Here is a 14901-nt window from a genome sequence, read left to right on the forward strand (position 1 = left end):
ATCAGTTAATGATCAGTGATTAGTTAATGAGTATTAGTAAATTATCATCAGTAAATGATCAGTATATGATTTATTGTTGTAAGTTGTAAGCTGGTCAGTGTTCAAAAGCACAAACATGCAGGTATGCTAAAGCACTATTTTTAAGAGAGTAATTTATTTGTTTTAAAGTGGATAAACATTTATAAATGCCTTATAGTCATGTGATTCCAGTGGATTATATTAAATCCTTTCACTCATCAGCACAGACTTGTGTTCTGTGTGGGGTCTAGTGATGAAGTGAACCTCTGAACCGGTTTTACCTTCCACTGAAGCTCACATCAGGTGCACAGAGTTAAACACTCCATGTGTGTCAGAGAAGACAGCTGTCTATACCCTCACCAGTCAGCACTTACACTGCAGTACACACTACAAAGTGTTCAAGACCTGTTGTAGATGATGTGTAAACGCATAAATAAATAATTTACAAAGCTTTCTGCATCCCCTATTCTAAAGTGTAAACTATTCTTCACTTGTAAATGTGTTGCGTATCATTTGTAGACCTTTCTCACCTGTTACAAATTATTTGTATAAGTATACAAGTCATTTATAACACTTTCTGCATCCCCTATTCTAAAGTGTAAACTATTCATCACTTATAAATGTGTTGCGTGTCATTTGCAGATCTTCCTGTTACATGATCCATCTCACTCCATCACTTTACCCAAGCCTAAAATTTACATTATTTTTTTTTTTTAAATAAATCAACACTCTGCCACTGTTTAACCAGCACTTAATCATTTAATTTTTATCTTGTTTTTCATGGAACAGCTCCTCACCATAACATGAAAACGCACCATAAACTGATAATAAACGTAGTCCATTATTTTGTGCATTTTTTTCAAGTCTTCAGAAGTCGTACGATGCCATCGTGTGAGGAAAAGATTCTTATAACGTAATATAACCATTATACATTAATTATTGTATCAATCCGCCGTTTCATAACTTTCAAAATTGGCGCTTCTAACAATATGACACAGGTTTGCTGCAGTGACGTCAAACCTCGCTCCTTATTGGCTGTCACATGTGATTTGTGACTACCATAGAGTGTGGGGGCGACAATCATAATTTAAATATCAGGATTCGGATAGATTTTTATATCCTGTAACTGAAAGATATACTTTGCATATGTCAAATAAATGGTAAATCTACAAATTGCAGTTTGTACATAATTTATAAAGATGATCTGCAAATGATGTGTAACACATTTATAAGTGATGAATAGCTTACACTTTAGAATAGGGATGCAGAAAGTGTTATAAATGGCTTGTATACATATACAAATAATTTGTAACAGGTAAGAAAGGTCTACAAATGATATATAACACCTTTATAATTGATGAATAGTTTACACTTTAGAATAGGGGATGCAAAAAGTGTTATAAATGACTTGTATACATATACAAATAATTTGTAACAGGTAAGAAAGGTCTACAAATGATATATAACACATTTATAATTGATGAATAGTTTACACTTTAGAATAGGGGATGCAGAAAGCTTTGTAAATGATTTATTCATGCATTTACACATCATCTATAACAGGTGTTGAACACTTTGTAGTGTGTACTGCAGTGTAAGTGCTGACTGGTAAGGGTATAGACAGCTGTCTTCTCTGACACACTTGGAGTGTTTAACTCTGTGCACCTGATGTGAGCTTCAGTGGAAGGTAAAACCGGTTCAGAGGTTGACTTCATCACTAGATCCTACACACTCCACACAGAACACAAGTCTTTGCTGATGAGTGAAAGGATTTAATATAATCCACTGGAATCACCTGACAGTAATGCATTTATAAATGTTTATCCACTTCAAAACAAATAAATTACTCTTCTTAAAAATTGTGCTTTAGCATACCTGCATGTTTGTGCTTTTGAACACTGACCAGCTTACAAGTTCATCAATAAATCATATATTGATCATTTACTAATGGTTTGTTCATCATTTGTTCATGATTAACAATTGTTTATTGAGATAATGATACTAAAACAATTGATAAATTCTTCAGTTATTATAAGTGATAAATAATGTCTTAACTAATAACTTATAAACCATCTACTAATGATCTGTTTGATTTATTTAAGATAACTTACAACACATTTGTAAATTGTTAGCATAACGCATATTAATCATTAATGAACGTATATTGTAATGTTTTGTAAATGATTCGTTCATCATTAACTAATAACTTATAAGTGTCTCATAACTGAATTAATAAAACATTCATAAAATGTTAACATATCGCTTATTAATCATTTATGATTGTATAGCCATGTTTTGTAAATGATTTGTTCATAATTAACATATAATTTATAAATGACTTATAACTGAATTAATAAAACATTCATAAAATATTAGTATATCACTTATCAATCATTTATAAATGTATATTCATGTTTTGTAAATAATTTGTTAATCATTAACTAATAATTCATAAATGACTTATAACTGAACGTTATTACAAAGTGTTACCCAAGTATTTCTCATAATACCTGATACATTTTTTTTCTTTTTTTCACTTCTTTGACAGCTTTTGACACTATATTTTTGATCATGCATGGAAACAATGCAAAAATAACAACTAAATGCTACTATAATACATCATATGAAATAAATATCCTTGAAAATAATGTAATGATAGTTTGGGAACTCTCTCTATTTTGAGTATTCTCTATTCGAGCGTTTTGAGCATATTTTTTTTTTGTATGTGTTCTGTACAATAAGTAAGATCTTTTTCTCAATGTCCAGGTTTATTCAGCAGAAGTTGGAGCGTGCAACTCCTGCAGAGAGGCAGATGGTGTTTGGGGAGATCCTACAGGCCGCTTACCAACTCATGACTGATGTCTTTGGGAACTACGTTATACAGAAGTTCTTTGAGGTAATTAATATTTAAAATGTTTTGCCCAGAAATGAACCAGGTTAATTCAGTTTTATGGCATTTCGAGGATGTGCATGAATCTGTTACTCATTCGGTCAGTTACTCTTTCCCCATCAGGCTCCGTTGTTAACAGGCAAAAGTTTCGACCTCTTGAATATGAATGTTAAAAATGAAGTTACTTTGAAATAGACACAGAAATAGTGTCCCGATACAGTTACACAACGAATACAGTCAGTCACAGGCGATTCATACTCCAATCCAGAAGAGGGCACGTGCAGTAATGCAACGCTGTTTGCTACCAATAAAAAGTGCAGAAGACATGATCGATCGGTATGTTTTAGGGATGTATTGATATCAAAATCTCACTGTACGATAATACCTCGGTATAAGTCCACGATATGATACACTATATTGCCAAAAGTATTGGGACACCCCTCCAAATCATTGAATTCAGGTGTTACAATCACTTCCATGGCCACAGGTGTATAAAATCAAACACCTAGGTAGCAGACTGTTTCTACAAACATTTGTGAAAGAATGGGTCCCTCTCAGGAGCTCAGTGAATTCAACCGTGATAGGGTGCCACCTGTGCAATAAGTCCATTCATGAAATTTCCTTACTACTAAATATTCCACGGTCAACTGTTAGTGGTAGGGATGTCCAGATCCGATCACGTGATCGGAAATCGGGCCCGATCATGTGGTTTCAGACTCGATCGGAATCGGACGTTACCTCCCGATCAGGACTCGGATAGATATATATATATATATATATATATATATATATATATATATATATATATATATATATATATATATATATATATATATATATATATATATATATATATATATATATATATATATATATATATATATCTCATTATTTTTAACACATCTATAGTGATGAGGTGGCACAGAGTTAGGCCTGTTTCACACTGCAAGCGTAAGCGGCGCGTGAGTAGCGCATATTTTTTTCAGCGTGCATGTCAACCAACGGATGCATTCACACAGGCAGCAGGAGCAGCTCGTAAAGCGTCAGGCAGGAGCATCGCGTAAGCAGCAGTGCCGCGATCGTTTCGGCACCGAGTCTATCCCTGTGTCTCAATCAGCTCCCTAGCTCTTTAGGTCGTGAATCAGTATATAATGAAAGTGAATGTGGCTGATACCCTGATCAGTGCCCTGACTACTGAACTAGGGAGCTGATTGAGACACACGCTGTGCTGCTGACGTGTAATTAAAGTGAAAGCACACTTTTGATGGACAAAATAAATATAATTTCACACAAAAAGTGTTCAAAATGCACACAATACACATGTCTAATGTGTTTTAACAAGAATTTGAGTATGACAAATGAAAATTAAGAATCAAAAATATTAATAGAAGATTTACCCATTTTTTATTATTCAGTTTGGGTTAAAGTATGGTGTATTATAAAAAACTAAAGTAAACTAGCCAGAAAATATGATATATATAAACATTATTTTAGTTATTACACAGACTGCAGCATACCAAATCAAACCAAATATATTTGTTTTTATATTAGCCTTTTTTATATTTACTGTTGCACTAAAGTGAAGTGAAGTGAACAATTTATGTTATTTATTACTTGATTGTTCAAGCTACCTCACAGAAGTGCTCTGTTTGTAATTAAATAAAAAATAAGGAACGTCCTGGATCTGTTTTTTTTTTTTTTCGCTCTTCTTTATTCTTTTTTTGATGTATTATAGAAATATCGAATCGGGACTCGGTATCGGCAGATACTCAAAATCAAATGACTCGGACTCGGACTCGAGGGCAAAAAAACCTGATCGGGACATCCCTAGTTAGTGGTATCATAAAGTGGAAGCAATTGGGAACAACAACAACTCAGCCACGAAGTGGTAGGCCATGTAAAATCACAGAGCGGGGTCAGCACATGCTGAGGTGCACAGTGTGCAGAAGTCACCAACTTTCTGGAGAGTCAATAGCTACAGAACTCCAAACTTCGTGTGGCCTTCAGATTATCTCAAGAACAGTGCGTAGAGAGCTTCATGGAATAGGTTTCCATGGCCGAGCAGCTGCATCCAAGCCTTACATCACCAAGTGCAATGCAAAGCGTCGGATGCAGTAGTGTAAAGCACGGCACCACTGGACTCTAGAGCAGTGGAGGCGTGTTCTCTGGAGTGACGCTTCTCTGTCTGGCAATCCCATGGACAAGTCTGGGTTTAGCGGTTGCCAGGAGAACGGTACTTGCCTGACTGCATTGTGCCAAGTGTAAAGTTTGGTGGAGGGGGATTATGGTGTGGGGTTGTTCTTCAGTGGTTGGGCTTGGCCCCTTATTTCCAGTGAAAGGAACTCTTAAAGGGTCATGAAACCCCAAAACACTTTTTTTGAGATGTAAACAGATATGTATAGGCTGCACATCATTGAAAACACTAAAGGTACTCATTAATGTTATTCATAAGTGAAAAATAGTTATTTTTGCTTTTTTCAGAGCGATTTGGAAAAGCCGGTTTGAAAAGCTGAGTTGGAGCAACGTCACAAAATCTGACGTAATCGTGTACTTTCGGCCCTTGTATGGGTATGGTTGAACATGCTGACATAGACCGTTTCGAGTGATTCTCGACATATATTCATGACATAAAGCTCATTTAATCCAATCACTGCGCTGTAGTATGCATAAGATTATAATTGCGGTATTATGCATGAGGAAGTATCACTTCTCTCGCCTCGGTCTGTTGTCATTCAGAGACTTATCGTTGGTGCTCGTTTCCTCAGTGCCACAACACAATGTGTTTTCCTGTGACGTGACCAGAGCAGAGGTTTGTGTGCATGTGGATTGTTTTGCTGCAATCTACCAGCACAAATAGAAAATATGTCGCATTACAGCAGAGAATTCAAATGTCACACAAGTGCGGCTCATTCTCCTCTGCCTGCTCTAGCTGTGTTCAGACATGCGAGCCGTAGGCTGTTTCCTTCAGCACAGCAGCACATGTGGTGTTTGTATTTTGCTCGCGATGCGGTCAGAACTGGAGTTTGAATACGAACACATGGAAAGTACGACTGTTATTATGATATAAACACTAGCCACGTGGCACATAGCTCATACAGAATAAAGTATCTGTGTTTAAAGTTTTTATTTCACACATTCTCCTGCACCAAACATTAACCAGCATGTTGTAATTATGCACACATATTTCATCAAGTCTTCTTCAAATGAATTATATGTGCAAACTGGACACTGATACAGTGGCGTAGCCTATCTGAATGCGACGACACGATGATTCTAATAGACAAAAGTCTGATTTTGAGTGCAGTGCTCATAAACGTAATCAAAGTTGCCTATTATTAGCCCTATTAAATATTCTTTCGCATTTCTCCCTTGTGCTTGGGAGTTTGTCATTTTCTCCATGCTCATATATTAATATTCATTATTCTGTATAATGAGTGTATTCTATGTCTGTGCTTCATTGGTTGTTCTCTCCCCTCTTCCCCTACCCCCCCTCTACACTCCCACTTTTCCAGAGCTTTACACGCCCATTTTAACAGAGTTTTTGCAGCTCAGAGGTGTGAACGACCAGGGTAAAACAGGGGGGTTTCAGACCTCACAAATGCGCTTCTAGAAGAATGGTCAAAAATTCCTGTAAACACTCCTTAAAGGTGCTCTAAGTGATCCTGGGTGGAGTAACTTCCTGTTGACGTTCGAAGTGTTGTCAAACAAAACAGATGCTAGCTAGACCCTCCCTCCTCCTCCTCCTCCCCCTCCCCTCCGTGCTTCCTGAAACAGTCATGAACGCGCATTTAAAATCATTCTTGTCGGTTATTGGCTGGAGCATGTTTATTATGATTCGTGGTCCAGGCTGCACCAGTTTGTTTTTATTGCCGTTTTCGGAGCTTGTGGCGACTACAGAGACCGTGTTTTTTTTTTTACAGTGTGTTCAGGGGACAGGCAGCTAGCGGATAGTGAGGAGATGTTTGCTGTATGTGACAAAAAATGTTTTGGCCTAAAAACACGTGACATCACTTAGAGCACCTTTAACCTTATGGAAAGCCTTCCCAGAAGAGTTGAGGCTGTTACAGCTGCAAAGGGTGGGCCAACTCCATATTAAACCCTACAGATTAAGAATAGGATGTCATTAAAGTTTAAAAGATTATTTATATATAAAAGAAAAATGACAAATGAAGATTTTGTCAGTTTGAAACAGGAACTTCCAGTGTAGTGTTTTCAGTTTTCATAATAAAGAAAAAATGCACAATACTCAACTCAGTCCTTTTTATGTTTATTATACTTGAATTTAACAGACTGCTAATCTCAACAAATTCACTAACACTTTACAATAAGGTTCATTAGTTAACATTAGTTAACTACATTAACTAATAATGAATTGCATTTCTACAACATTCATTAATCTGTTATGTTAATTTCAACATTAACTAATAAATTATTAAAATCAAGTGTTGTATTTGTTAACATTATTTAATGCACTGTAAACTAACATGATCAATATGAACAGCTGCATTTTTATTAACTAAGGTTAACTAAGATTAACAAATACAGTAACAAATGTATTGCTCATGGTTATTTCATGTTTGTTAATACATTAATTAATGTTAACAAATGAACCTTATTGTAAAGTGTTACCACAAATTAAAAATTTCAATAGGTGATTTATTCTATTTTGATCGTAAACATCGTCATCAGCGTTTATCTGAATAATAAACTTTTGTATACTTCTGTGATAATTGGAATATTTGTAACAGAATTATTTCATTAATTAATGATACTGTGTGTTTGAAAAGATTGTTTGCGAAGCTGTTTATATCTAAACTCTAGATTAGCAGCAGCACGAACGCAGATTTGAATGTCACGATTTTATTTTTGTCAAAGGTTTAATATACACGGATGAATAGTTGTCATTTAGGAATTAGATCATATGGGTGATGAAATCGAGAACAGGATCTTTCAAAGATTAATCGTGCAGCTTTGTGTACCCCCCTCCCCCTCCCTCCCTGCATTGACATATATGAGTAGCGTGAAGGCTTTTCAGTGCATTCATTGTTATAATATTTATGAGGTGAGTTGCTCTATTAAAGGATACGCTCCTCGCATTTCGTTCTGGATAAGAACCGGTTATCGGTTCATAACCCTAGTTACCCCTTCCCTCCGTTCTGCTCCACTGGGATGAAAAAAACTACACTTTTTGCACAGAAGACATATCATTTCATACAGTCATGTGACCATGATGATATCGAGACAATTTTGCTATTGTGATACCACGATATTGATAATACTGTTATATCCCTAGTATGTTTACAGGTAATCTCTCAACCAGTGTTTCAACTGCCCAAAGACATCAATAAAACAGCTTGAGAATATTATCTCAAATAGCATTACATTTACCTCAGGCATTTAGTGTTGCCTGCATGTTAGTTCACAAGAGAACTAGGGTGGACTCTAGAGTGAAGCACTTCGTATATGCACTATATTAGCCTATTCATTATATTTACTTAAACAGTAATGTCTTGTGTAATTTGTTTAAATAAATCGTTTTTAAATTGTTTAAATAAATTGTTTAAATTGTCATTAAATCAAGTTCTGACAGTAACTGTAAATTATTATATTTCAAATTGAATTGTAGTAGAAAATTAACTTTATAATTAGATTTAGAATGCAAAACCTGCCTTGTGTGCAATTTACATGTTTTTTTTTTATTTGAGTGTTGAATATTATATCTAAAAATAAATGGCAACTGAATTTAATATTTTGGGCTCTGTTAATTGTAACCTTTAATATTATAGTAATGTGTAAGTAAGGGCTCCCTATATAGTTTACAGCATTAGTTAAGATAGATGTTTATATATATATATATATATATATATATATATATATATATATATATATATATATATATATATATATATATATATATATATATATATATATATATATATATATATATATATATAAAAATAAAGGGCTGTCAATAAATTAAAAATGTAATTGTGATTAATCACATACTTCATTATTCATTGTTCTTGTTTAATGCGTTTATTTTTCATTTTCTATATCCAGCAAAGTAAACTATCAGATTAATGGATGTTTTTCTTAAAACCGTATTTTCACAAATTTAGATGTCCATATAATTCATAAATTTATGCACACCAAAGTCCACACGAAAAAAAAAAAAAAAAAAACATTACAGAACAAAACCGTGTACAGTGCAACAGCAGAGAGCTTGTTTAGAACTTTTTAGAGCTTGTTTACATTTTAGACATGTCAAGTTGTGATACTGAGCAGGATGCCAAAAAAAAAACCCTAAACCAGCCGCTTTGAACTGACTGCATTATATGCCTATACAGTACACAGATCCATTTACAATTATTAAACACAGCAACGTACACAAAAAACATTAATATTTAAAAGCATTATGCTTATGTTGCTATTTTTGATGTTTATATTTATATATTTTTTCTTTCTTTATATGGATACTTGTATTCTTGACGTTTGTAACTTGTATCCTTGACGTTTGTTAGTGAAATGTTTTTTTTTTTTTTTTTCTTCAGAAAACTGATTTAAAGCTCGTTTCAATGTGCTTCCATTTTTCCCTTCAATGTTTGTCAATGGATTGATTTTTTTTTTTTTTTTTTTTTTTTTTTTTGCCCTTATATGGATACTCATTTAATACAGCCTGTATTATTTTTGTATCTTTGACGTTTCTCATTGAATATCTGTTTTTTTTTTTTTTTTTTTTTTTTTTTTTTTGAAAACTGATTTACAGCTTGTTTGGTTGGGTTTCTATGTTTTCTTTAAAGTTTGATTCATTGAACTTCTTCCTTTCCTCTTTCTCCCCTAAACTTATTAGGAAACTACCTCTCAATTAGTGGAGCTGCACTTATCAGAGTGCACATAGCTGTATAAGGTTGTTATTCTTGTTATCTGATGACAGCCGAAATGTCATGTTTTTCAATGAATAAAGTTTGAGCTCTGTAAAGGCAGGAACACACCAAGCCGACTGTCAGCCGTTGGGCAGTTTTTGTTCGTCAGCCGACTAAGTTTTCTCAGTGTGTTCCGCACCGTTGGCTGAAGTTGGTCCTCATTGGCTTTTTTTTTTCAGCCGATTCGAAATGTTGAATCGGCATCGGAGCTAGTCGGTCCGTCCGGCCATCTGGTCATTCTAATTGGCTGTTCAGCTACTGCCACCTGCTGGTTCAGAAAGGCATTTCGTCTCACGCAGGCGCAGAACGGACGTGCTACTTGGCCGTCGGCTGTCTAGCGTTGGTTTGGTGTGTCAGGCCAACTTTGGACACAGACGCTTCCGATGTGAGCCAACCCCACAGTCTGCTTTCGTCGCCACTAGTTCGTCAATGTCGGCTTGGTGTGTTCCGGCCTTAAGAGTGAGTGTTGCACCTTGGTTCAGCTCAATTGCATAAAGTAGACATTGTCATAATTCATCAACTCAAGTTCATTAGCAATCGCTTGGCATAAATGTGTGCTGTTCATTGATTGGGAATCACTTTGAAGCAGTCTGAAGCTCTTTTGTGCGATAAGTATGATTTGAACCATGCCAATGCAATTCTACTAATACCAATGTAATTGAGTCTTTTCAAAAGAATGTTGTGGTCGATAGTATTAAATGCAACAGTAAGATCCAGTAACACTAATAGGGAGATAAAACCTTGAACGGGTGATAAGAGCAAATCATTTGTAACTCTGAGAGCAGTCTCCGTACTATGATACAGTCTAAATCCTGACTGGAAATCCTTGCAGATACCATTTCTTTCTAAAAAAGGAACATAGTTGTGAGGATATTGCCTTTTCTAGTTTATATATATATATATATATATATATATATATATATATATATATATATATATATATATATATATATATATATATATATATATATATATATATATATATATATATACAATTTTTTATGCTTTTTTTTTACAGTCTGTAAATACAGTAATTACAAAAATGAACTGTTACATATCTAAAATAAATAAACAAATAATTTGTCCTTGTAACGAGTAACACAAAAGAAGATATTTTGAAGAATACAGTTGATGGTACTATGTATAGGTGTTACTACTATGGACGTCAATGGCTACCGTCAACGGTTTGGTTACCAGCATTCTTCAAAATGTCATCTTTTGGGTTCATCAGAACAAAGAAACTCATACAGGTTAGCAACAACTTGAGGGTGAGTAAATAATGACAGAATTTATATTTTTGGGTGAACTATCCCTTCAAGGGTAGAATCTGCGATTTTTGCTTTGAATAAATTATATTTAGAAAACGTCTGACATTTAAAAAAATAAATACTTCTATTAGTTACTCTGCCAACTTGGTCAGAGTAAATAATAGTTGAAATACATTTGTTTAATCTAGTTGCCAAAAATTTTGTAAACACTTTTAAATCTGTTTTAAAGAGCAATTGGATGGAAAGAAGACATCAGTCTTATCTTTGCCTTTTAAGAAATAATGTTAGCGGAATAAAAAGATGAAGGAAATTTCTGTTTACTAAAGAAAGTCCAAATATGCAGAAGATTATGCAGAAGTCTTGGAATCATATAAATCTGCATAAAATTCCATATAATGATTATTAATATCTTTTGAATTAGTCAATATAGTATATTATGTTAGTCAATTTACCTTCCTAGTCAGCAATATGATAAATTGATCTACTGGCATAGGACCCCCTTAACTGCCGGGCTAACAGTTTATCTGGTTTATCCAATCTCAAAGTGTGTGTAATTTTTAACTACATCTTGTTCACTTGGTCTGAAGTGATTTTATTATATTCATATTTAAGTGACATAATGTAATGTAGGACGCAAGAGTCTGGAGTTTCACTATATAATTTTACCAATTGAGTGAGATGAGCATCTATCTCCACCAAGTGTTTCTGTTGCAGTTTCTTTGCAGCTGACTCGTAGGAAGTTATGTGCCCTGTCATTACAATTTCAAAAGTTTCCCATAACACAGAATCTGAAACATCTACTTTATCATTAATCTTAATAAACTCTGTCAAGGAATTCTAAAGTATGCTGGCAAAATTTCACATTTTGTGAAATTGTGAAGTATTAAATCTCCATTTACAACTTGGCTTTGCTCAGCCAAAATCAAAGAATACCGTAAAAGCAGAATGATCGGAGATCGGTATACAGTTGCAAGAAAAAGTATGTGAACCACTTGCAGAATTGGTGAAAATGTAAATAATTTTAACAAAATAAAGGAGATAATACAAAATGCATGTTATTTTTTTATTTAGTACTCTCCTGAGTAAGATATTTTACATAAAAGATGTTTACATATAATCCACAAGACAAAAAAATAGCTGAATTTATTAAAATAACCCCATTCATAAGTATATGAACCACTGATTCTTAATACTGTGTGTGGTTACCTGGATGATCTACGACTGTTTGTTTTGTGATGGTTCTTCATAATAGATTCTTGAGTTTTCCACCATCTTTTGCAGTGGTGTAATTTTATTTTAAAAAGTGGGTGGGATGGGGGCATCATTAATATGATAGTTTTATTCCTTACATCTGCTATATTACAATATGTTGTTAGTCTCGAGAGTATGTATATTAATAAATACGAAGATCCGCTTTTGATAATCAATTGTCCTGATGGACTAGTGGCAGCATTTTCATTTAGCGTGCAAGAGGTTCCGGGTTCTGATCCAACCATGTATGATTTTTTTTTTTTCCTCATTAAAACCAAAGATGTTCATCAGTGATTGTATATCAAAAGCAGGGAAACGTTTGTGATTTGTGATTTTAACGTAACGAATAGAGAGTCTCTGCAACAGAAGTAGCGATAGACTGAAGCGCTCGTCCGTGTGAATCCGTAGTGTGCACAAGCGCAAAGAGAACACTGTTGCGCCTCTGATAACAGCGACAACAAGCATTCAAGATTTCAAAAACAACCCATCCCAGCGCCAGATCGCTTATTATTAACACAAATTGATAATCAACTAGAGGTGTTTCTTTTGTATTAGATATCCGTGCCGCAAGATGTTTCAAAAAGTGGTGGGGACATGTCCCACCCATCCCACCCGCAAATTACGCCTATGATCTTTTGCATATTTGAACCCTTTACAGCAGTGACTGAATGATTTTGAGATGCGTCTTTTCACACTAAGGACAATTGAGGGACTCAAACACAACTATTAACAAAGGTTCAAACATTCAGTGATGCTCCAGAAGGAAACATGATGCATTAATAGACAGGGGGTGAAAACATTTGGAATTTGAGATCAAGGTAAATTGTTAGGGGTTCAAGCACGTAGTGCTGAAAAATTCTTCTTCTTCCGCTCTTGAAGTCTATGGCAGCCCATAGAACCGCTTGCGGGAAAGTTGTGAAATTTGGCACACAGTTAGAGGATAGTCTGAACTGTGTCCATACCAAATTTGTGGTATGGACACATCAATAATTATGGTATGGACAATCAATAATTATCAAAAAATAATTATTTGATCAATAATTGTCAAAAAAAAAAAAAAAAAAAGTTTTAGGCAAAAGAGCTGAACAATGATCAAAAATGAGGATTTACTGGTTCATCACTTTCGACCAATAGGTGGCGCTGTGACCAAATTAATGTAATATGGTCAGAGTGAGGTGACAATGACACTTGCAAAGTTTGGTGTCTAATTTTGATTCACAGTCGCTAAGGGGCGCCAAAACGTACGTTAAGGGCGGAGCCAATTTTACTAAAATGGCTATAACTCCAGAACGAAATGAGATATTTGTACCAAACTTGGTACACATGTGTATGGGCTCATTCTTTGGTCACGATAAAAAAATTGCGTCGATTGTATGTACGCTAGTTGGCGCAATAACTTGAAAAAAACATGAAAACAGCTGTAACTATGCAACCGTTTGTCTGATTGACTTAAAATTTGGCATGCAGTGTCTTGATCCAAGGGGGCATGACTGTCTATGAGGACATTGGCATATCTCAAAAAACATGGCCGCCATTGACCAATGAAGTTTGAGCACCTATTAGACCAGGTTATCGGAGGCCGATCGGAACGAAACTTGATGGGCATGTTCGACACATGGTCCTAGAGGTCTGTGAGAATTTTGAAAGAAATCGGCCACGAGTTGGCGCTAACGAGTTATACGCCTCGATAATCACGTGTTGTGTCACAAAACCACACAATATGCATATAATTTGATAGATCTCCTCATGCTGAACAACTTTGCCTCAAGAACCAATGCTGTCAATCAAATCGTTCATTAATTATTCACAAATATGTGAAAAACCTACTTTTGCGAACTAGTCCTAGGTTTTTCACCCGATCTGAACAAAACCAGTGTAGGACAATTCTATGGACTCTCTAGATTAATAATTATCAAAAAAAAGTTGAACTTTACCATTTCGGTTGCTATAACAGGGTAATTTAAAAAATAGGCGTGGCAAAATGTACTCAAAATGTTACATTCTATGTTTATGTAATCTTTATGAAAAGAGAGCCATGTCAGAAGTCTGTGATTCAGCTCATTATCCGCTAATGCGGCCACGCCCACGGAGCCAGCGCTATTCAGACGCAAATTCAGAGGCAATACATGCATTCATCGTCTCAATCGTGTATTTATTGTCTTGAAAAGTGTTTATTTGGATGTTAAAGCAATGGTTAGCGATCTCTAGAAGACATGCAGTTAGTTCCTAGTTCCTTTTCTTCTTTATATGAATTTGTGGCCTAAAGGTGTACAGAGAGCGCCCTCCGGCTGCAAGTATGAATTAAAAACACCATTCCTGAAATGTCCTCTTCTTTAGAATAATTTTTTGGACTAAAGGTGTACAGAGAGCGCCCTCCGGCTGCAAGTATGAATTGAAAAAACACTATCCAGCACTCATAGTGATGACAATAAATATTACTTCTCAGTATAGAAAATTGACATAAATATATAAGAATCCATCAATATTTCTCCAAATGTGCATGCTTTTAAGCTAAAAGTCTATATGAAAAGCCATAGAGGTAACATAATTG

General features: G+C 34.9%; 1 protein-coding gene across 4 annotated transcripts in view; it reads left to right on the plus strand.

The window, feature by feature from the left end:
- The window catches only part of pum2 (pumilio RNA-binding family member 2), a 113404-nt gene that overhangs the window by 69509 nt on the left and 28994 nt on the right, over positions 1-14901 (plus strand). For all 4 annotated transcript variants that reach the window (XM_048206270.1, XM_048206272.1, XM_048206271.1 and 1 more), the window contains exon 16: positions 2785-2914. In XM_048206270.1, the coding sequence (XP_048062227.1) occupies positions 2785-2914 (130 nt within the window). The remainder of the gene's footprint in view (positions 1-2784; positions 2915-14901) is intronic.

The sequence above is a fragment of the Megalobrama amblycephala genome, linkage group LG11 (genome assembly GCF_018812025.1).
Source record: "Megalobrama amblycephala isolate DHTTF-2021 linkage group LG11, ASM1881202v1, whole genome shotgun sequence".
In the NCBI taxonomy this organism is placed as follows: domain Eukaryota; kingdom Metazoa; phylum Chordata; class Actinopteri; order Cypriniformes; family Xenocyprididae; genus Megalobrama; species Megalobrama amblycephala.